At 38.5% G+C, this 22500-nt stretch overlaps 1 protein-coding gene across 1 annotated transcript in view; it reads left to right on the forward strand.

Moving 5' to 3' along the window:
- LOC115218467 (heat shock protein 75 kDa, mitochondrial) overlaps positions 1–22500 on the forward strand; it is a 192406-nt gene that overhangs the window by 64462 nt on the left and 105444 nt on the right. The window contains exon 3 of the mRNA XM_029788301.2: positions 11967–12049. Within this exon, the coding sequence (XP_029644161.1) occupies positions 11967–12049 (83 nt within the window). The remainder of the gene's footprint in view (positions 1–11966; positions 12050–22500) is intronic.

A 22500-nucleotide genomic window follows, 5' to 3' on the forward strand; every position in this document is an offset into this window, starting at 1 on the left:
AGAGAGAGAGGTGGATGAAGGGATGGATGATTGGATGGATTGAGGAAGAGTGATTGAAGCGATGGATGGTAGGGGTGGGGTTGAGAGGTGGGGGGGGAGAGAAATATTTTGAATGTTGTGATGTGTGTTTCTTTGGCTTATATGTTACTGCTTCTCTGCGTGAGTATGAGTATGGGGGGTTAGGGGTGATGTTGAATTTTACTTGATAGACTCAAGTCCCCTGGAGCAGACGACACCTGTTGATGATGATGGTGATGATGTATTTCAATAATCATACTCTATCTCCCTCACTCAGCTCTCCTTTTCACACACTCTCCCTATCTGTTTATCTATCTCTCGCTTCTATTTGTCATTCTGTATCTCTCTCTCTCTCTCTCTCTCTCTCTCCTCATTCTCTCCCTTCTCCATACTCTATTTCTTTACCACACTCTCCTTCCCTCTCCTCCCTCTCTTGTAATCTCTTTTTCACTTTACCTTACTCTCTCCAGCTCTCTGTCTTTCTCTGTCTCTCTCTCCCATTCTCCCTCCGTTTTGTAATCTGTCCCTCTCCTCCCCCTACCTCACACACCACATCCCTTTCATCTTGCCTTACTTCTCTCTTCATCACTATCTAACCCCTTTATCTCCAACCCCTACACCAAGCTCTCTCTCTTTCATCTCCTACGCCCCCCCCCCCGTCATGTCTTACCTTTTCCCTATTCTTCTCTCCAGCTTAACTTCCCTTACCTTATTTACCTTTCATCTGAGGCTTCTTCTTTACCTTACATCTTGTCTGCAACTTTTCTGGGGAGCTGCTCCCCCGTCCCCCTCTCTCTCTCTCTCTTTCTAACCCTCTGCTTCTATCTCCATATCTTCTCACCTCCCTCTCTTCAGTCATTTCTCTTCTCCTCCTTCATTTTCCTTATATCTTTCTCTCTTATCCTCTTACTCTGTATCTACTCATCCTTCCCCTCTTCCTCGGTCATTTCTCTCCCCCTTTATTTTTTCCTGTATCTTTCTCTCTCTTGTCCTCTTACTCTCTCCTCCCCCTCTTCTGTCATTTTTCTTCCCCCCTCACTCATTTTTTTCATTACATTTCTCTTTTGCTTGTCCTCTTAGTATCACCTCCTCCTTCCATCTCTCTGTCTACTCATCCTCTCCCTCTTCAGCAATACTCTCTTACTCTCCCCTCCTCCCCTCTATAATTCCTTTTGCAGTCTTTTTGTTCTTCTTCATCTATTAAGTGTGGTGGCGGAGGGGAATGAAAAAACAATAAGCAAAAACCAGAATTATTTTGTCAGTGTCTTATTTTCTGACTGTTACCCTCTGTAACAGTCTTCATCATCATCATCACCATCATCAACACCATCATCACTATCCTCATCATCATCACCATCGGCATCATCATCATCATCACCATCCCAGCATCATCACACCATCCCAGCATCATCACACCACCATCATCACCCCCATTATCATCATCACCACAACCATCATCATCATCATCATCATCATCACCACAACCATCATTATCATCATCACCACAACCATCATCATCATCATCTCTACCCCTCCCCACAGTCATCATCATCTCCATATTTGACAGAATCTTATCAACCCTTGAAAGGATGAATGGTGAAGTTGTCCTTGGTGGGATTTGAACTCAGTACGGTAGATCAGAGCAAATATTACAAACATTGCACTTGGTGCTTTAATGATTCTGCCAGTCGTCTGGTTCCGAGTTCGGTCCCACTGCGTAGCACTTTGGACAGGTGTCTTTTACTATAGCCTCGGGTTGACCAAGGCTTTGTGAGTAGGTTTGGTAGACGGAAACTGAAAGAAGCCTGCCATATATGCATAATGCCATGTGATGTGGTGTAGTGCTGTGTATGTATGTTTTTCTTGGTGTCTCCTGGTCTTGACATTGTGTGTGTGATTGTTGTAAACGAGTGTCACTGTCATACAAGCAGTGCCATTCATGTGCAATGTTCTACAAAAACATCTCTGGTCCTGAGGAGGAAATATTACCTTGTTTGGAAATGGATGGGATGCTGACAACCATAGAAAATCTGCCTCAATGAACCCTGTCCAACACATGCAAACATAGAAAAGTGAACATTAAAGGATGATAACGATGATGATGATGATGGCGAGGGTGGTGATGATGATGATGATGACAAAGATGGTGGTGGTACATCTTTTCCAATATCACTCCTTCACACATGTTTTCTTTCTCTCTCTCTTTCTTCATTGTCTCAACTGACCAGATATTGATCTTATATAGATTAGATACACTGCAGGTTCTCTGTTGGAATCCTGGCCATATGGTCAACACATGTACACACACACACACACACACAAGCGCACTGACACACTGAAAGTAAATCAATACCTAAGTTTCACATAGATTATTTAATCCATATTGTGGTTTTCACTGAGATTATTAATCAATGCCATGGTTTAATATAAATTATTAAACTCGTAACATGGTTTCACGTGTCTTACTTCAACTGATAATCCTCTATCTGTGTGTGTGTGCATGTTTTAGATGTTTCACTCATTGGACTGCAGCCATGCAGGGGCCTGGGTACCCCCTTGAAGGATTATCAGGATGTAAGTAAAATAACACTGGTTATCAAGCTAGGTGAGAGGCAAACACATACACACACACATACACAGCCACAAGAAACCTGTGCGCACACAGACACTAAAACATCATGCATGTGCGCACGCACATACACACATGCACACATTATTCATTCACACAGTTTCTGTCTACTACCATCACTGACAAAGAATTGGTTGATCTGGAACCATAGCAGAAGACACTTGTCTACTGTGCCATGCAGTGGAACTGAACTTGAAACCATGTGGTTCTAAAGCAAACTTCTTAGCCATACATCCATGCTTTCCATGTCAGTATGGCTGATTAAATCATCACAACCTCATTGATATCTAATTGGGATTTATTGCCCATCTAGACACTTCCACATCCCATGCAGAATGTTCTTATTTTTGGCATTCAATAGTGCATGGTCAAGTGGTTTGGGTATTGCTCTCACAATTGTAAGATTATAGTTTCAATTCCCAGACCAAGCAGCACATTGTGTTCTTAAGCAAAACACTTCATTTAATATTGACCCAGTCCACTCAGCTGTAAATGAGTGACCAACTGGCATTCCGTTCACGGAGGAATGCTGGCCTGCTCACCTAGCGAGCAGAGCGACATCATTTGAAAGCTACAGCAATGCAAGGAAGCGCATTGTGACTAGTGATATATAATGTGGTAGGCTGGCTGATACAGTGACCAACAGTTGAATATATTTGTATTTGTGGGTTTTTATATCTGTGTTTGTTTCAAAAGTTTGATGTGAATGTATGTGTGTCTACTTGTTATAATGTTGTGTATGAATGCATTTGTATGTGTATTTGTTTGTCTGTTGAAATGACAGCGGTTAATGTCTAAATTTATTAAAAATGGAAGAGGAGAGAAAAGTTTATTATTTTTTCCTTTATGGATTTTTAAAATCAAGCTATTTTAGGTGAAACAAATAATCTAATTTATTGAACGGCTAATTATTCATTTATTTGCGAAAGAGGTCAGGTGATTACTAAATAAGGTGCAAAATATTAATTGAAGAGGGAAAGGTGACAGGATGGGGGGTGGGCGATGTGTTCTGTTCAGATTTCATGTTACTATTTTTGGTAAGTTGTCAGGTTATTTAAGGAGATGTTTTCACATGTGGGGGCATGAAGAAATTAATTCTGTGTGTTTATTCAACATTTTACTTGATATTTCAGGTTTGATAGCCTTTCTCGTGTGCAATTACTACCAAAAGTATTTAATTAGATTTAAGTTATAGCTTTATCTAAGAGTTGCTAATCAACTCTAAATATCCCGTTGAACATGTTCTAAATCAAAAACTCAGTTCTGTAAAGGTTGAGGAGAAAATACCTTAAAATGAGTTTGCTTATTCAAATGTTTATAGTGTCTTTGCTTGTGGTCAGATTATTATTAGAGTTGATACTATTGTAGAAAAGACCTTTTTTTTTTTTAATGTAATTAATCATTGGTATTAAAAGTAATGTTATGCATGTGTGATTGTTAATTACATAATGATAACTAAAAAAAAACAGGTACACTCAGTAAATATTTTGATTATAAATGCAATTAGAAATAGACATGGACAATCAAACCTCAAAAGTTGAAAAAAAAGTGCTCAACACGCTTCACTATTAAGTCCTAAAGATACTTTCAAGTTCAGTGGATTCTCAACTATTTCTTACCTATTGATCCCTGTTTTGCTCTACTGGTCCTGGAGCCCCATAGTCATTTGATAATTTAAAAAAAATCTTATTATATTTTTATAATTGAATATTAAAAACTGAATTTTTAAAAAAGATCATTTAATTATCTTTTGGTATTTAAGAAGTACAGGGTGTTTCAAAAAGTTTGATATTATTTGAGATGTAAATATCACAGAAACTACATAGTCAAAGCAAATGAAACTAAACAGGCTTAGTGTTGAGCAACATAAGATTCATTCCTCCAAATTTGAATGAGAAATTCAAAGGTATGTGGATTCCATGAATGATTTTACATGTCAAGTCGGTAGTCCAGCTCCTCCCAAACATGCTGCAGCATGTCTTGGGTAACAGTCTTCAGTGCAGTAGTGATTCTCTGCTTGAGTTCCTCTAGGTTTGCAGGAAGAGGTGGGACATAGACCAGGCTCTTCTCATAGCCCCATGTTTGCACTTTCGCTTGTCATCTGCCATTATGGCCTGAACGAGCTGCAGCTTGTAGGGTTTCATTAGCAAGCATTTCCTCAGGATGCACCAAACTGTTGTTGGAGGAATTTCCAGACTTGTTCTTCTTGGGACTTTGCATGAGTTTTTGGCAAACCCACTCGACCATCTCTTCCAATGTTAGTGGTCGCCCTGTACAGTCAGCCCTCTTCAAATTTTTTGTGGCATGTCCAAATCTGCATTACCATTGGTGACTTTTTAGAGAACCCTCTCACAAATGCACACTTCACAGTTTTGTTCCAGTGAATGCCATTTCTCTACCTGAAAAGATAAACATATCAAACATTAAAAATAAAATTTTGGCCTGTTTCTACACATGCTGTTAAAATTTGAAGCCATTTGAACAAGAACTGGCAAAGTTATCAGATTGCGAAATAATATCAAATTTTTTGAAACACCCTGTATAACCAATTTATTGCAGATAAATTTTAACAACAAAATCTTTTATGGACCTACACACATGCACACACACACACACACACACACACACAGACCCATTCCTCTTCCTTCACCAAGGGTCATGTGGACCCTGGTTGAGAACCAACCATTGTTCCAATGATGCTTGCAAAAGGTTTCGGTGTCCAGCTACTCCTCAGATAATATTTCATGAAAGCCAATTGGTGTCAAGTTAGGCATTGAGTGTGAATGAAAGAAATAGATACATCATACTGGTCATGTTCTACAAAGTCTTATCTGTAATTAATTCGTTGATTAAATCTTTGAAGAATTTGCTGCTCAAAGAATGTTTACCTGCCATTTTTTTATAAAAAAAAGTTTCTATTAACCCCTGTTTCTGAGGTACAGTTTCACTGTTTTAAAGTCATTCAAGGTAAATCTTTCCTTCAAAATTCCATTTTAATTTATATTCCAAACTCAAACTTAATAATGACCCAAAATTTTTTTATATATTGAGATACATCTCCTGAAAGACAATCTCTGATTAGCCACTACACTTCAGAACCAACTATTCACAACATTTGTTCCATCGGGTTGATGGACCAGCCTCAAAGTCCTTTCAGCTTGTATTACTTGGGCTGATCAATTGGCCCCGGGTGTCCCAAGAGGGTTAAAAACCAAATGAAACTTTCTGGAAAAAAATCACAAAATTTCATCAATGTTTGGGTCATTGTTAATCACAAACATTACTGAACATGAAAAGGGGACTAAAGGGATACCTGATTCTCCTAGAATAAAAAGTCATCCCCTCCACACACACACGCTTTGGGTTTGTAGTCTTGTAAGCTGCATGCTGGCCTCACTAGTGCTAAGCTGGTGACACAAAAAAAAAACACAGGACATACTGTAACATGGTTGGTATTAAGATGGACATCCAGCCCTTTAACCTGTGCCAAAGCAGACACTGGAGCACAATGTAGTCCTTGGGGCCCATCAGATCCTGTCAAGTTATGTAACCTATGCTACAATGGAACATGGTCATTAAATAATCCTTTCTATTACAGGCACAAGGCTTGGAATTTGAGGGCAGGGCGTGGTCTATCACATCGACCTCCAGTACGCAACTGGTACTTAATTTATTGACTCCAAAATGATTAAAGGCAAAGCTGACCTTGGCAGAATTTGAACTCAGAATGTAAGGACGGACAAAATGCCACTAAGCATTTTGCCCAGTGTGCTAACCATTCTGCCTGCTTGCCACCTTATGGTCATTGAGTATGATGATGGTGCTGATGACGATAGTGATGATGATAATGATAGTGGTGGCAGTGGTGGTAGTTAGAAAGTTCATAACTTCCTTTAACCCTTTTGAGACCACACCTGTTTCTAAGATAAAATTTCACTGTTTTAAAGTGATTCACAGTAAATCTTTCCTTTAAAATTCTATGTTAATTTATGTTCCAAATTCAAGCTTAATAATAACAAAAACCATTTGAATAAAATTTCTCATTATTTTACAAAAATCAATCAAGACAAAAACATATTTCTACAAGAATATGATAACGAAAGGGTTAAAGCAAATACACACAAGACTGCTTGAATTTGTGTATTTTCAGCTATTACGAGACTGACAGATAGACACAATGCCATATGGAATTGTGTCACGTGCAAGAATATTCAAGAGTTAATAATCAAAAATATATTGTTGGTTTTCAGAAACCAGATATGTGTTGCTTATGCAGTGTCAAGCCATCTTTTACAATAGTCTATCTATATAATTATATTGATAGTCAGTTCTTAAATTATATATTTTAAACTGTGCTGTAGGTAACATGAAATGATCTTACTTAAGCAGTAACATAAATTCACATCAGAACACAACATTTTTTCTTTTTTTTTTTTCTCTTTTTCGTTTCTCTCGTCCAGTAATATTTTGTACCTTAATTAGTAATAACATTAGAGTGACCTCCCCTGTAAAGCAATTTTCTGGCCTCTTCGCAAATAAGTGAGTATATAGTAATTCGATAAATCGGATTATTTCTTCCCTCTAAAATAGCTCGTTTTCGAAAACTGCCAAACATGATGTCTTTTTTTTTTCCCTGTTCTTCTCTCATATTAATTGCCTTCGTTCTGTTTCAAAATACTCACACACACACATGCGTGTGTGCATGCGCACGTTTCAAGATGCATCAAACTGTTTCTGTAGACATACAGACATGGGAATCCTCTACAAATACATCAAGTAATGAAAACTCACACCTAACCAATCAAATAAAGTACCACTAGGGACAACCTCAGAAGCAACGGTTTGCCTCAATTCTTTCGAAAGAAACAATGTACAAAAGGAGGAATAATAGATGTGTGTGTGTGTGTTGGCCTACACACAAAAGACAAACTCACCAATAAGACTTTTAAGGTGATCTCACTCATACTTATCGCTTTATTGCCCACAAGGGGCTAAACATAGAGGGGACAAACAAGGGATTAAGTTGATTACATCGATCTCAGTACGCAACTGGTACTTAATTTATCGACCCCGAAAGGATGAAAGGTAAAGTCGACCTTCACGGAATTTGAACTCAGAACATAACAGCAGACAAAATACCTATTTCTTTACTACCCACAAGGGGCTAAACACAGAGGGGACAAACAAGGACAGACAAACAGATTAAGTCGATTACATCGACCCCAGTGTGTAACTGGTACTTAATTTGTCGACCCCGAAAGGATGAAAGGCAAAGTCGACCTCGGGGGGGAATTTGAACTCAGAATGTAACGGCAGACGAAATACGGCTACGCATTTCGCCCAGCGTACTAACGATTCTGCCAGCTAACAATTCTGATGGTATGCAAAACATGCCTGGTACATATTATAGAGTGGTTGGTGTTAGGAAGGACATCTGGCCACAAAAATTATGCTAAAGCAGACATTGCAGCGAGTAGAGACACATAGCCTAATGGTTAGAGCAGCAGACTCGCGGTCAAGGGATCGCGTGTTCGAATCTCAGGCCGGGCGATGTGTGTGTTTATGAGCGAAACATCTAAGCTCCATGTGGTTCTGGCAGAAAGTAATGGTGAACTTCTGCTGACTCTTTTGCCACAACTTTCTCTCACTTTTTCCTCCTGTATCTAGCAACTCACCTGCGACGGACCAGCATCCCGTTCAGGTGGGGAACCTATACGCCAATGAAAACGGGAAACTGGCCCTTATGAGCCAGCCATGGCTCGAGAAGGAACAAACACCAACAACAAACATTGCAGAGTGGTGCAGTCCTCCAATTCACTTGATTCTTTATTGCCTGATGAGCTGTGTTAGGGCAAAACTCAGAGTTTCAATGCAAATATGGAATGTCGATCAGTGTTATCAAATATATATGAAAAGAAAATTTCTCTATCTGGAAAACAGACTTAAGTTGGTGACAGGAAGTGCATCTGGCTATAAAATTCTAACCCTAATATCTCCCTGTCTAACCCATGCTGGCAAGGAAAAACAGACATGAACCCTTTAGCATTCAGGTTACTGTCAAATGTAATGCTTATTTATTCACATTGTTTTTAATTAATTATGCATTATTTTATAGCTTTGAGATTTCAGTGGTGTGTTTTGTATAGTTTTAGAATGACATTGTCGGGTAAGTGTAAGAGGTTTGATCTGGTCAGTTTTAACATAAAACAGGGACAATATCTGAGCTGGACACGGCCAGATTAAATGCTAAAGGTTTAAATGAACAGAAAAATGTTACAAATATCTTGGGAGTAATGTGGCTTGGTGGCTAAGATGTTGCCCTCGCAGTCGCAAGATTGTGGTTTCAACCCCCAGGCCAAGTAGTGCATTGTTTTCTTGAGCTAAACACTTTATTTCATATTGCTCCAGACTACTTAAATCTAAATGAGTAACCCTGCAATTAACAGGCATTCCATTCAAGGAAAATGTTATGATTTTGGTCACTTAAATGCCTTGCAAACTGGGCAACCAATACTTATCATAATATGCCTTGCAAACTGGGCAACCAATATTTATCATAATATAGTCCATAATCCTTAGACCACATTGTCTACAGTGTAATTTGGCTGCTATTTTTAGCAGATTGGATGACCACGTGGAGGCACTCTCTCTCCCTCTCTCTTTCTCTCTCTCTCTCTCTCTCTCTCATTGATCAAGATTATGGTGATATCTTGTACTGTCAACATAGCCTCTCTACACACAAAAACACAATGCATGCTGTCTCACTCTCACACTCTCTCTCTCGCCACTCACTCACTCACTCACTCCCCTACTCTTATCTCCCACCCTCTCCCTTTATTGAGAGTCAGTGGGGTGGGGCTTGTTACGATTTAATTATCTGATTTATTTAATGCATTTAGTTCATTCTGTCCATATATTCGTCCTTCTCTTACCTTCTTGCTAATTCCGTTTTGAATTGTTACTTATGATGATGATGATGATAATGATGGTCCTGGTTGTTTGTGACAACAGTGGTGGTTGTGGTGGTGGTGGTGGTATTCTTTGTAGCAAGTTATATTTGCTAATGGTGGCAAATGTGGAGATGGGTATTTGTGGTCTTGTAGTGGCTTTCATGGTAGGTATTGTTGTTGTTGTTGTTCTAGCTGTAGTGGTCATGTTTGGAGTAGTTGCTGCTGCTGCTACTGTTGTTGTAATAACTCTGTTGGTTGTAGTAGGACTGATTTCAGAGTTAGTGACAGTAAGTGTATGTTATGACCCCATCCTACCAAAGTACTTAGCATTTAGCTGCACTCACACACACACACTAAAATTACCATGGTGATCTCAATAATTATTTCTTTATTGCCCACAGGGGGCTAAACAGAGAGGAGACAAACAAGGACAGACAAACGGATTAAGTCGATTACATCAATCCCAGTGCGTAACTGGTACTTGTGTGATTGACCCCAAAAGGATGAAAGGCAAAGTCAACTTCGGCAGAATTTGAACTCAGAACATAACAGCAATTGGAATACCACTATGCATTTCACTCAGCATGCTAATGATTCTGCCAGCTTGCCATCTTAACAACCTAAATATTGTTTTCTACTCTAAGCACAAGGCCCAATCAACTCCAGTACGCAGCTGGTACTTAATTTGTCGACCCTGAAAGGATGAAAGGCAAAGTCGACCGCAGCGGAATTTGAACACAGAACATAACAGCAGATGAAATACCACTATGCATTTTGCCCAGCATCCTAACAATTCTGCCAGCTCACCATCTTATGGTGATCTCAATAATGTTGAGGCCATAAAGTGGTTGGTGTTAGGAAGGACATCTTACATTCATGTGTCCAACATCCTAACCACTAACCCCATGTGCTGCCATCAGTACTTTTTTGTTGAACTTTCGTGTGATTTTTATCTACCTATTGCCCTAATTTCATTTACAAGACTTTTGTCCCAAGGTGTCACAGCCAATTTGAACCCAGGATTTCACAACTGTGAAGGAAACTTCTTGTCTGTTCTTGTGTTGTTGTTTTTTTAGTCCCTCGAGTTCTGATCAGACACATCCAAGGATCAAACTCTTTCCATCTATGACCATCCTGGCTTTTCCCTGTGTGCAAGGAACCAAGCCAGAATCACAGTACCCAACTTGTCCTTTTTCTATGATGATTTGAGGAATATTAGACTCCCTATTTCTTGCAAATTAAGTGACCCTGTAGAAGCTCTCTACATGACAAGACAACACTTGTCATGTTATTGGTGTTGGTCACTATGGGTATTGTATTGTTGATGATGGTAGTGTTGTTGTTGTTGTTGTTGTTGGTGGTGGTGGTGGCGGCCGCCGCAGTTGTTGTTGTTTGTGTTATAGAATTTGTCTTGGAGGCATTCAATGTCTTCTAAATGAGATTTCTATATTTGTTCCAATTATACCAACCTAAATGCCTCTTGTAATTGCTCCTATTGGTCAATTCTCTGTCTTCCATAACCAGTCTCTCTGATCTACGTGAGAGTGTGGGAGGGTGGCAGTAAAAGGAGAGGGTGTTGTGGGCAGCTGGCCGGAGCGTGCATGTGTGTGTGTGTTTAAAAGCTCTCGGACATTTTTCTATTGCTTTCTTTACACCTCATCCTCTTTAGTGCCTCTCTCTCCCCCCCTCTCTCTCTTCTCTCTCTCTTTGTATATCTCCCTTTCACACACACACATTCCCAATCAAAGACAAATACAAGGCATCATTCAAAATGTTTCCTATAGTTTTCTTAATTAACATACACACACATACATACATGAACACACACATGCATACACACACCTACACCATACACACAGCATTCACTTACTTTCACACAAAAGCTATCATTGCCACACACTTCACACTTTCACACACACACACACACACACACAATCTTCATACAAATGCACACACGCTACTGTTGCGAACACACACAGCCTTCACGAACACACTCACACACACACACATACATTACTTTCATAAACACATACATACAATACCTTCACACACACACACAGTTTCATATTGTTGATGATGATTATGGTGGTTACTGTCGATGCTTCTGCTGCTGATGATGATATTTAATTCTGAGTCTGCCCTAATCAAGCACACCTATGATCACAGACGCTCCAACTGTGACCATCCTGTCTTTTTTATCACATGCGCCTATTGTATCTAGATTTGTTGTTGTTGTTGATGTTGTTGTTCTTCTTCTTATTATTATTATTATTAATATTATTATATTATTATTATTATTATTATTATTATTATTATTATTATTATTATTATTATTATTACCATTTCTGTTGTTCTTACCACTTTTCCAGGTTCCAGTGACAAGCATGAGTTCCAGGCAGAAACCAGGAAGTTGTTGGACATTGTGGCAAAATCCCTGTATTCACAGAAAGAGGTCAGTGATGGTCATCTACTCCCACCTCTGCTTCCCTCTCTCTTTCTCTCTCCTACTCTCTCTTTCCCTCCCTTGTTCCCCACTCCCTCTCTCCCAATTAGCACTTTTCTTTTTCAATAGTCTGAATCCAAGAACAAGAAAACAACACACACAACCCTGAGAAATTAGTGAGATGGAAACTATACTGAAGCTTCTATGGGTGGATTTCTTATTTCGTTTCCTCCTTTAACTTCTCTTTTACTTGTTTCAGTCATTTGACTGCAGCCATGCTGGAGCACCGCCTTTAGTCGAGCAAATCGACCCCAGGACTTATCCTTTGTAAGACTAGTTCTTATTTTATCAGTCTCTTTTGCCGAACTGCTAAGTTACGGGGATGTAAACACACCAGCATTGGTTGGTAAGCAATGTTGGGGGGACAAACACAGACACACAAACATATACACACACACATACATATATATACATATATACAATGGGCTTCTTTCAGTTTCCGTCTACCAAATCCACTCACAAGGCTTTGATAGTCCCGAGGCTATAGTAGCTTGGACAGGAATTAATTTTCAGATAAGTGGATGCTCTTCCAGTCACCAACATCCATCTGTTTTTCAAGTTGCAATTTTTAATATTTTTTTGCTCTGATCGCCAAAGCATCAATCACACCAGTACTTATTTGTTTATTTATTTTTACCATTTTTGCGCCTTTCTATTCCCTCAACTCTGTGGACTCCAAAAAGAGCCACAATGGAACCAGTGGGATTAGATCTTCTATCAAACAAATATGTTAGAATGTTTCCTTGAGTCCTCTTCCTATAAACCTGTTTTAAAACTTTCTGACGTTTAACAATGCCTAACTCTCTTTTTTTCTTCTTTGTAACCCACCCACCACCGTTGATCTCTCTCTCTCTCTTTCTTTCTCTCCCCCTCTCTCTCTCTCTCTCTCACACACATACACACAGATACATTGTCTATCTCTTTCATTCTCTCTCTTTCTCATTTTCTGCTTCTTTCATTCTCTCTCTCTTCCTCTGACTTTTTGTATCCCTTGTGAGTGAATCTGGTACATGGAAACAAAGAAGCCTGTCACATGTATATTTATATATCATCCTCCTCATCATCATTTAACGTCCATTGTCATGCTGGCATGGGTTAGAGGGTTTGACTGGGCTGGCACGCTAGAAGGCTGTGCCAGGCTCCAGTCTGATTTGGTATGGTTTTCTACAGCTGGATGCCCTTCCTAATGCCAACCACTCCAAGAGTGGTTGTTTCAACATGCCACTGGCATGGGTGCCATTTGCATTAACAAGTGATGTAAAGTGCACTGCTAACACAGAAGAACACAGTATTGAATTATTAAAACATTTAATATACTTAATTGTATATTATGTTTGCATAACGAGATACCGCATCCCTGCAGCTCATTAATATAACTGAGTGCTTGTATGGTACCCACTTGGAGAATTTTATACCCTATTTACTCATCAGATGTGGGTGTGTGTATGTGTTTGTCCACTACCACTGCTTGATGACTGGTGTTGGTGTGTTTACATCCCCATAACTTAGTGGTTCGGCAAAAGAGACCAATAGAATAAGTACCGGGCTTTAAAAAAATAAGCACTGAGGACAATTTGTTCAACTAAAATTCTCTGAGACGGTGCCCCAGCATGACCATAGTCTTATGACTGAAACAAGTGAAAAACAAATCTTCTCTCTCTCTCTACCGTCTTTCTCTTTCTCTCTCTCTCTACCGTCTCTCTCTCTCTCTCTCTCTCTATATATATATATATATATATATATATACTTTATTACATCTCTCTCCCTCCCTCCTTCCTCTCTCTCCATTATCCAACCCCTGTCTGTCGTTACTCCCCCACTCCACCACTACCCCGCCTTTTTCGCCTTCCTCTCCAACTTCTGCACCAATTATTAGAGAATCCTAATGTCTTCCTAACCATGTCTTCACCACAATCAATCATCACCACCACCACCACCATTACCACCATAATCATCATCATCATCATCATCATCATCGCCAGCATCACCTCAACGCCATCAACACCATCATCAATCAACATAGTCATCATAGCCATTATCGTCAATCACTGCCTCCTCCACCACCACCACCTCCATCATCATCATCATCATCATCATCAAAGACACTACTAGTTTTTCTGAAACCAACAGAAGGCATGCTTCATGCATCACTGATTACAGCCATTAAAGTAGCCAGTTAGGTTCCATTCTGTTGCTCTCCTTCCCTTTCCTTCCCTTCCCCCCAACCCCTGCTCTCTTGCTCTCCTCACCAGTCTCTCTCTCTCTATCTCACCCTCTCTCTCTGTCTCTCTCTCTCTTTCCCCCTTTCCCTCCTCCCTGCTTTCTATATCTGCATCACATCTACAGTTTCTCCATCTCACTTTCTTGTGCCGAAATCACCACCATCACCATCATTAACAACCATGACCACCACCGGCGGCACCATTATCATCGCCACTACCACCACCATCATGGCAACTACAGCCACCATCACCACTGCTACCTCCACCATTACCACAACAAACAACACCCCACCATCACCACGATCATTACTTTTACTATTGCTACAACCAACAACACCACCACCATCATCACCACCTCCACTTTCCCACTTGCACGGCCATTCTCCCCACCCCGCCCCCTGCTGCCCGCCCATCCACCTACCCACATTGCCATTCCACCAAGCTTCAACTTGCTTTATAGATGTGTGAAGTTTAATTACCCAACTGTCAGATGTGAAGAAACATTTCTCTGAAAAGGCAATTCCAGGTTTTGGCAGTGCTGGATCTGTTCTTCCCTTTTCTCTCTCCCCCCCTTCCTCCTCCTCCTCCTCCCCCTCCTCCTCCTCCTCCCCTGCCTCCTTTTCCTCGCCTTCTTTCCCCTTCCTTTGTCCAAAACCTACCCTAACCCTATCCAATGCGCAGCCATTGCTGTGTCTACATCTGTCTGTCCAGTTGATCTGATCACTACTTAAAACTATATATCTTAGGAGCACTCCCCACTGCTCCTCCTCCTCCTCCTCCTTTGTCTTATTCACACACACACACCCCTCCCCTTTCCCTACACATATCCTGGCTCTAATTAAGAATAAGCTTCATCATTCTGCAGTCCAGTTTTACTGTAATCCATATTCATATTCCACCACTAATGCCCCTATTACTTGCCAGCCCCATTTGTAACCCTTACCATAAGCAACACCCAAATGCATAAACAAATATCGTTTAATTTTTAAAATTTGTTTCAGTCATTGGACTGCCGCCATGCTGGGGCACCGCCTTGAAAAATTTTAGTCAAATAAATCAACCCCAGTCATTACCTTCGTTTAACATCTGCTTTCCATGCTGGCATGGGTTGGACGGTTTGGCAGGAGCTGGCCAGCCAAGAGACTGCACCATGCTTCGTTGTCTGTTTTTGGCAAAGGTTTTACGGATGGGTACCCCTTCTAACACTATAAAAACCTTGCCAAGTGCTTATTTTAAAGTCAGCTTATTGTATCAATCTCTCTTTTGCTGAACTGTTAAATTACAAGGATGTAAACAAACCAGCCCTGGTTGTCAAGTGATGGAGGGAGATAAACACAAAGACATACACACACATATATATCATCGTCATCATCATCATCATCGTTGTTTAATGTCGACTTTTCCCTGCTTGCACGAGGTCAAACTGAGTTTATTGAGGCAAATTTATCTACGGCTGGATGCCCTTCCTGTCATTAACTCTCACCTGTTTCCCAGCATGGTAATATTTCCCCATGGCCAGATATGTTTTTGCAGAACATTAGAAATGAACAACACTGCTTGTATGACAATGACAGAGTGTAGTATCATTTTGGGGTGGGGCAAAGTAGATACTTTGCCCTACCCCAAAATGATACTACACTCTGTCTTATCTCAGATTTGATAAACTAGCCTATAAATTAAAACTGAACCCCCACCTCTAATTAAATCTAAATAACAGATATAATCAGTGAAAAGCAGTTACAACTGTGAGGTTGTTGGTAAAACATGTTCTTTGTCTATCTCCTTATCCTCTTGGTGATTTTGGATAAAATTATACTAATGAGTTCTTCGAATTTAATTAAATTCTATATTTTTGTGTAGTTGAAGATTGCTCTACATTTTAAATTGATGTAATGTTTGCATTGTTCAATTAAATGGAGTCGCATGAAACGATCGTACTGCATTACCTCTTGGATATCCTTGTTGCTTATTTTGATATATATATATATATATATATATATATACATACATACATATATATAATATAATATATATACATACATACATATACATGCACAGCAAGTGTTTGTATCATTATCAACATCATCATTTAATGTCCATCGTCCATGCTGGCGTGAGCTGGACAGTTTGACAGCAGCTGACCAGCTGAAGGACTGTTCAGGCTCTATGTCAATTTTGGTAGGGTTTCTACAGCTGGATGCCCTTCTTTTTGACAACCACTTTATAGGTATGTATGTCTGTGTATGTTTATGTATGTATGTATGTATGTATGTATATATATATATATATATATATATATATATATATATATATATATATATATATATATATATATATATTTATTGTTTTTACGTATTTTTGAATTTTTTTTTTTTTTCGAGTAACATCGTCCATTTTTCCGTCACCGTGTTGTATACTTTCAAGGTTTTCTTCCAAGGAATCTAATGCGATTGGCTTAGATTTCCCTTGGCTGGCTGCCCAGATTGGAGCAATCTCAAGATTAATCAGCCGAAATTGCGAAGATGATCTGGTTCTTGACTGATGACTGAGAGCTTCGAAAGTCCCGTCTGTGTTTTTTTTTGCCGTCTTCAAAATGTTTCACGTTCTTGTCCCAGTTTGTGTTTTTTTAACGTTTACCTATATATATATATATATATATATATATCTCTTATTATAAAAGGCAGATTTTATCTGCCTCCCTTTGGGAGTTATACAAATCTACAATATAGGATTTCTTCAATTACAATTTACCTTGCATTTTTAAGAGTACAATGCATCGCGTCATGCCAGGTCCAGTTTTTAAAATTTAAACTCCATTAAGCAAAATTTACAGAAAACTCACATTCTGGTGTGTGTGTCAAATGCTTTTCTTAGTCTGGTTTACAACACACGCAAACGCACACACACAGTGGGCAACGAATAAAATGAAAGTAATTGACTTACTGTAGTGAGTGATTCTTTCACTCTGCCTCCCACTTCCTCTTTCAACACATAGACACGCAAATATATAAATAAAATTGTAAGCTAACGTGCGTGTGTGTGAGTGGGTGTGTGTGGGTGTGTGTGTGCGTGTGCGTGAGTGTGTGACAGGAAAGTTTTTTACAACGAATATAACACCTATATCCAAGTAGCAGAAAGATAAGACAGTAAGGTGTGATTTGAGGGAGATTTGGCTGCTATTTCTACCATGTCTAGCTGCCATGTAGGGGTCTCCCTCATAGGCTCATACATACATATATACATAGATAAGACAGTAAGGTGTGATTTGGGGGAAATTTGGCTGCTATTTCTACCAGGTCTAGCTGCCATGTAGGGGTCTCCCTCATAGGCTCATACATACATATATACATAGATAAGACAGTAAGGTGTGATTTGGGGGAAATTTGGCTGCTATTTCTACCAGGTCTAGCTGCCATGTAGGGGTCTCCTCATAGGCTCATACATACATATATACATAGATAAGACAGTAAGGTGTGATTTGGGGGAAATTTGGCTGCTATTTCTACCAGGTCTAGCTGCCATGTAGGGGTCCCCTCATAGGCCATACATACATATATACATAGATAAGACAGTAAGGTGTGATTTGGGGGAAATTTGGCTGCTATTTCTACCAGGTCTAGCTGCCATGTAGGGGTCTCCCTCATAGGCTCATACATACATATATACATAGATAAGACAGTAAGGTGTGATTTGGGGGAAATTTGGCTGCTATTTCTACCAGGTCTAGCTACCATGTAGAGGTCCCCCCATTGGCTCATATATATATACATACATAAGACAGTAAGGTGTGATTTGAGGGAGATTTGGCTGCTGTTTCTACCAGGTCTGTTAGGCCTTCTCATGTAAACTCAAGCTTTCTCATGCCTTGAACATAAGACCAAAGCAGAGAATGTATTCTTTTATTCTTCTGCTTTTTCCAGCCATTGGTCTGTGGCCATGCTGGGGCAATGCCTTGAAGAATTGTAGTTTAATGAATCAACTCCAGTTTTATTTTTGTAAGCATTGTACTTATTCTATCTGTTTCCTTTGTCAAACCACTAGGTGACAGGGATGTAAACAAACCAACATTCGTTGTCAAGCAGTGGTGGAGGACAATCACAAGCACAGACACGCACACACACACACATACATGCATACACATATACACACATACATACATACATACATATATATATATGTGTGTATATATATATTGCAGCCTGAAAGGTGTTTGTAAGCCATTTAAGAAACACACAAAAACCGTTACATTCACTTCAACATTTAAATTTAATTTGCCAAAATATTTTCGTCGCTTTGAGACCTGTTCACTGACAAAAATATCGTGCTAACAGGTCGCGGTCTCAAAGCGACGAAAATATTTTGACAAATTAAATTTAAATGTTGAAGTGAATCTAACGGTTTTTGTGTGTTTCTTAAATGGCTTATAAACACCTTCAACGCTGCAACTGTTTTCGTTCCAGCACACGATCTCAGATCAAGTCACTTGCTATGCAAGTACATCTCTGTAACTATATATATATTTATATATATATATATATATATGTATATTGGTAAAACAGTAAGATAACAAAAGAAAGAAAGAGACCTCAATATTATGTAAATAGAGGAAATCTTTATATATAAAAGTGAGGTTGTGTGTCTGTCTCCTACGATTTAGATTCCTAACTACTCCCACATTTTGCGGTGCAGTTTAACCAAAACCGGGTATCTTATAGTCGTGATTCATATCGAGACCGTCTGGGTATTAGCGCGCGTCTACGATGAGTCTACGATTTAAAAAAAAATTTACCATCAATTTTTCCCATTTTTAATCCATTTTTGACATATATAAGGGAAGTAACTCTCTAAAATTTATTATTAAATCTCAGAACGTAAAAAGCTACAGTAACACCCCTCCCCCTTTGTGGTTAGCCATATTGAGATGGCTATTATACTTTACATCTCTAAAAATGCTTATATAATTATTTCCCTTACAAACCTGAGCAACGCCGGGCGATACTGCTAGTCTTATTATAAAAGGCAGATTTTATCTGCCTCCCTTTGTAACTTATAGAAATCTACAATATAGGATTTCTTCAATTACAATTTACCTAGCATTTTTAAGAGTAGAATGCATCGGGTCATGCCAGGTCCAGTTTTTAAAATTTAAACTCCAATTAAGCAAAATTTACAGAAAACTCACATTCTGGTGTGTATGTCAAATGCTTTTCTTAATGTGGTTTACACCACACGCACACACACAGTGGCAACGAATAAAATGAAAGTAAATAGCGACAGAGTGATTTGAGGAAGACTAAACTGAAAGTATTTAAAACCACTACTCAAAAAATAAAAAAACACAGCAAACAGAAACAAATAAATACATAACAATTTACTCCTCACACAATTTCTTCAATTAGAGTTTACCTAAGATTTTTCTAAGTACTCCATTCGGTCATGCCATAATATATTTCTTTCAATTTCACCCCCAATTAAGACAAAATTCGAGAAAACTCAATATTTTAACATTTCACTCCGAACAGCATGAGCATTGTACATGTGTGCGTGCGTGAGTGTGTGTGTGTGTGTGTGTGTTTGATGGGTTGTGCGACACAGAAAGTGTGGTGTGTAAGTGAAGTGCTTTTGTTAGTGTGTGTAAAGAGACAGAGAGAGTGAAAGACAGAAATAACTGAACTTTTTTTATTCACTTTTTGTAGTGAGTGACTGAGAGAGAAAAGAGAGAGAGAGGTTATGTATGTATATATGTATGTATGGCTTCAGTGACACACATACACACAAAAACACATACCTACGTACACCTAAAGCACGCACACACACACACAAGCGGAGCGCGAACTTCAAAATTTTGGTAGTATTAATTTGCGAGCATACTTCTAAGCGCGCGTAATTGAAAGTTTTCACTATGATATCATCACGTGCGAAAAAATTCAAAGGGTTTTGAACAATTGAGATACAGATGTCACGCCTGTATTGAAACCATTGCTAAGCTGCCGTAATTGCTTAATTAAGACTTTGTTTAAATTGAAAGGGGCAAATATGTGACGAGGTTGAAAAAAAATACCCCAGAAAAAAGAATGTACTGCTGGTATTTATATAATTCACTACTATTTTGCTACAATGTCATGAAAAAGAAAAAATTTAGGTATGTAAATCGAATTCGCCACCCCCTTTTCCCCGTTCGCGTTTGTGTAAAAAGAATTATTATTCAAGTTTTAAAAATTATTTACTTTGTTCAAAAAATATTAACATTAATTAATTTTCAAGAATTATTTAATTTTATTCTGTAAAATAGTAATTAATTCATTTATCTGTAAATCCGCGAGGTTGTTACTCAGGCACCTAGAATGGTAACCTTCAACTAACACTAGCTCCTCCGAGACCCTGCGGCGCAAGTTCACCAAAATTGAGAGTATGGTAGAAGAAGGGTTGCTCTTCCTTCCGTAGAACATAAAATTCAAATCGGACCATGTTAACACCAAAAATTATTTACATCAAAAAGATGCTTTTTTCTATGAAAATCCCTATTTTTTACGATTTTTTCACTGCTGTGTCGCCACTTTTCGGTGTATTTCGACCAGAAAAATGTTCACAAAATTTTTACTTTTCAAAATTACAATTCCAGCGGATCGAAACAAACCCAAGCAACGCCGGGCGATACTGCTAGTATATATATATATATATATATACACTCTTTATTTGTGGATTAAAAATACTGCCAGTGGTTTCATGGAGAGAAACACACAAATACAAAATGTTTATCCAGCAATGGGATTTGAGTACTCAACCTCTCCATCTAATATTAGCATGTGTATATATGTAAGTATGTACATGTGTGTGTGTATATACATACAAACATACATATATACATACATATACATATATATATATAAAGTTAATCCAAACAAGAAAGCACAAAAAAAACAACAACGCGAGGATGTGGAACAAATATAGTATTATTGGACGCTCAGGAAAGAAGGAGGGTTTAACGTTTCGAGCGGAGCTCTTTGTCGGAAACATAGGAGAAGGAAAGATCCAGAGAAGGGAAGACAGAGGAAAAAAAAATCGCCAACGGTATCATGCTTGGAAATGATGGCGTGGCATTCAATTAAATAATAATACAAATAATATATGTACATAAATACACATACACACACACACACACACACACACACACACACACATATATGCATATATGGGTACAGGATGTCACCAACAGTAGACAACATGATATACAAAAACAAATGAGTTAAATACGCAAATAATGAGAGAAAAAAAGGACAAGTAATACAAAGAATGACTCTTCATCAGTTGTCGGCTGTCTATCTACTCCTCATTTCGAGCAATATTCAGACAGTTGGTCCCATGTATTTATGTGAATGTATATATATATATGTATATATATATATATATATATATATATATATATATATATATATATATATATATATGCATGTGTATGTATATATATATATATATGTATGTGTATGTATATATATATATATGTATGTGTATGTATATATATATATATGCATGTGTATGTATATATATATATGCATGTGTATGTATATACATATATAACATATATGTGTGTATGTATATACATATATAACATATATGTATGTATGTATAAATATATATATATATATATATAGGAAGCAAAGTAACTACACAGTACTTTATGTCACTCAGTCATCACAGGATGGTAGTGGTGATTTCAAATTTTTGTAGAAGGGCAGCAGTTTTATTGGGTTGGGTATAGTTGGTCTTGGGGGCATTTTTTGAAACTTGTACCAAAAGGTAAGAAGGAATTCCACTGAAGTAGTTGATCCAAGATGCTAACATTTCCGCCAGCTCACCATTTTAATAATGATAATGATGATCTTTTCCACTAATGGGCACAAGGCTTGGGGTTTTGCAGGTGGAGGCTAGTCGATTGGATCAACTCCAGCACTCAACTGGTATTTATTTTATTGACCCTGATGGGATAAAGGGTAAAGTCGACCTCAGTGGAATTTGAACTCGGAAAGTAAAGGTCAGCAAAATCCCACAAACCATTTCACCCAGCGTGCTGAATATTCTGCCAGCTCACCACCTTAATAATAATAATAATAATAATAATAATAATAATAATTATTATTATTATTATTATTATTATTATTATCCTTTCTATTCTAGGCA

The sequence above is a fragment of the Octopus sinensis genome, linkage group LG13 (assembly GCF_006345805.1).
Source record: "Octopus sinensis linkage group LG13, ASM634580v1, whole genome shotgun sequence".
NCBI classification, from domain to species: domain Eukaryota; kingdom Metazoa; phylum Mollusca; class Cephalopoda; order Octopoda; family Octopodidae; genus Octopus; species Octopus sinensis.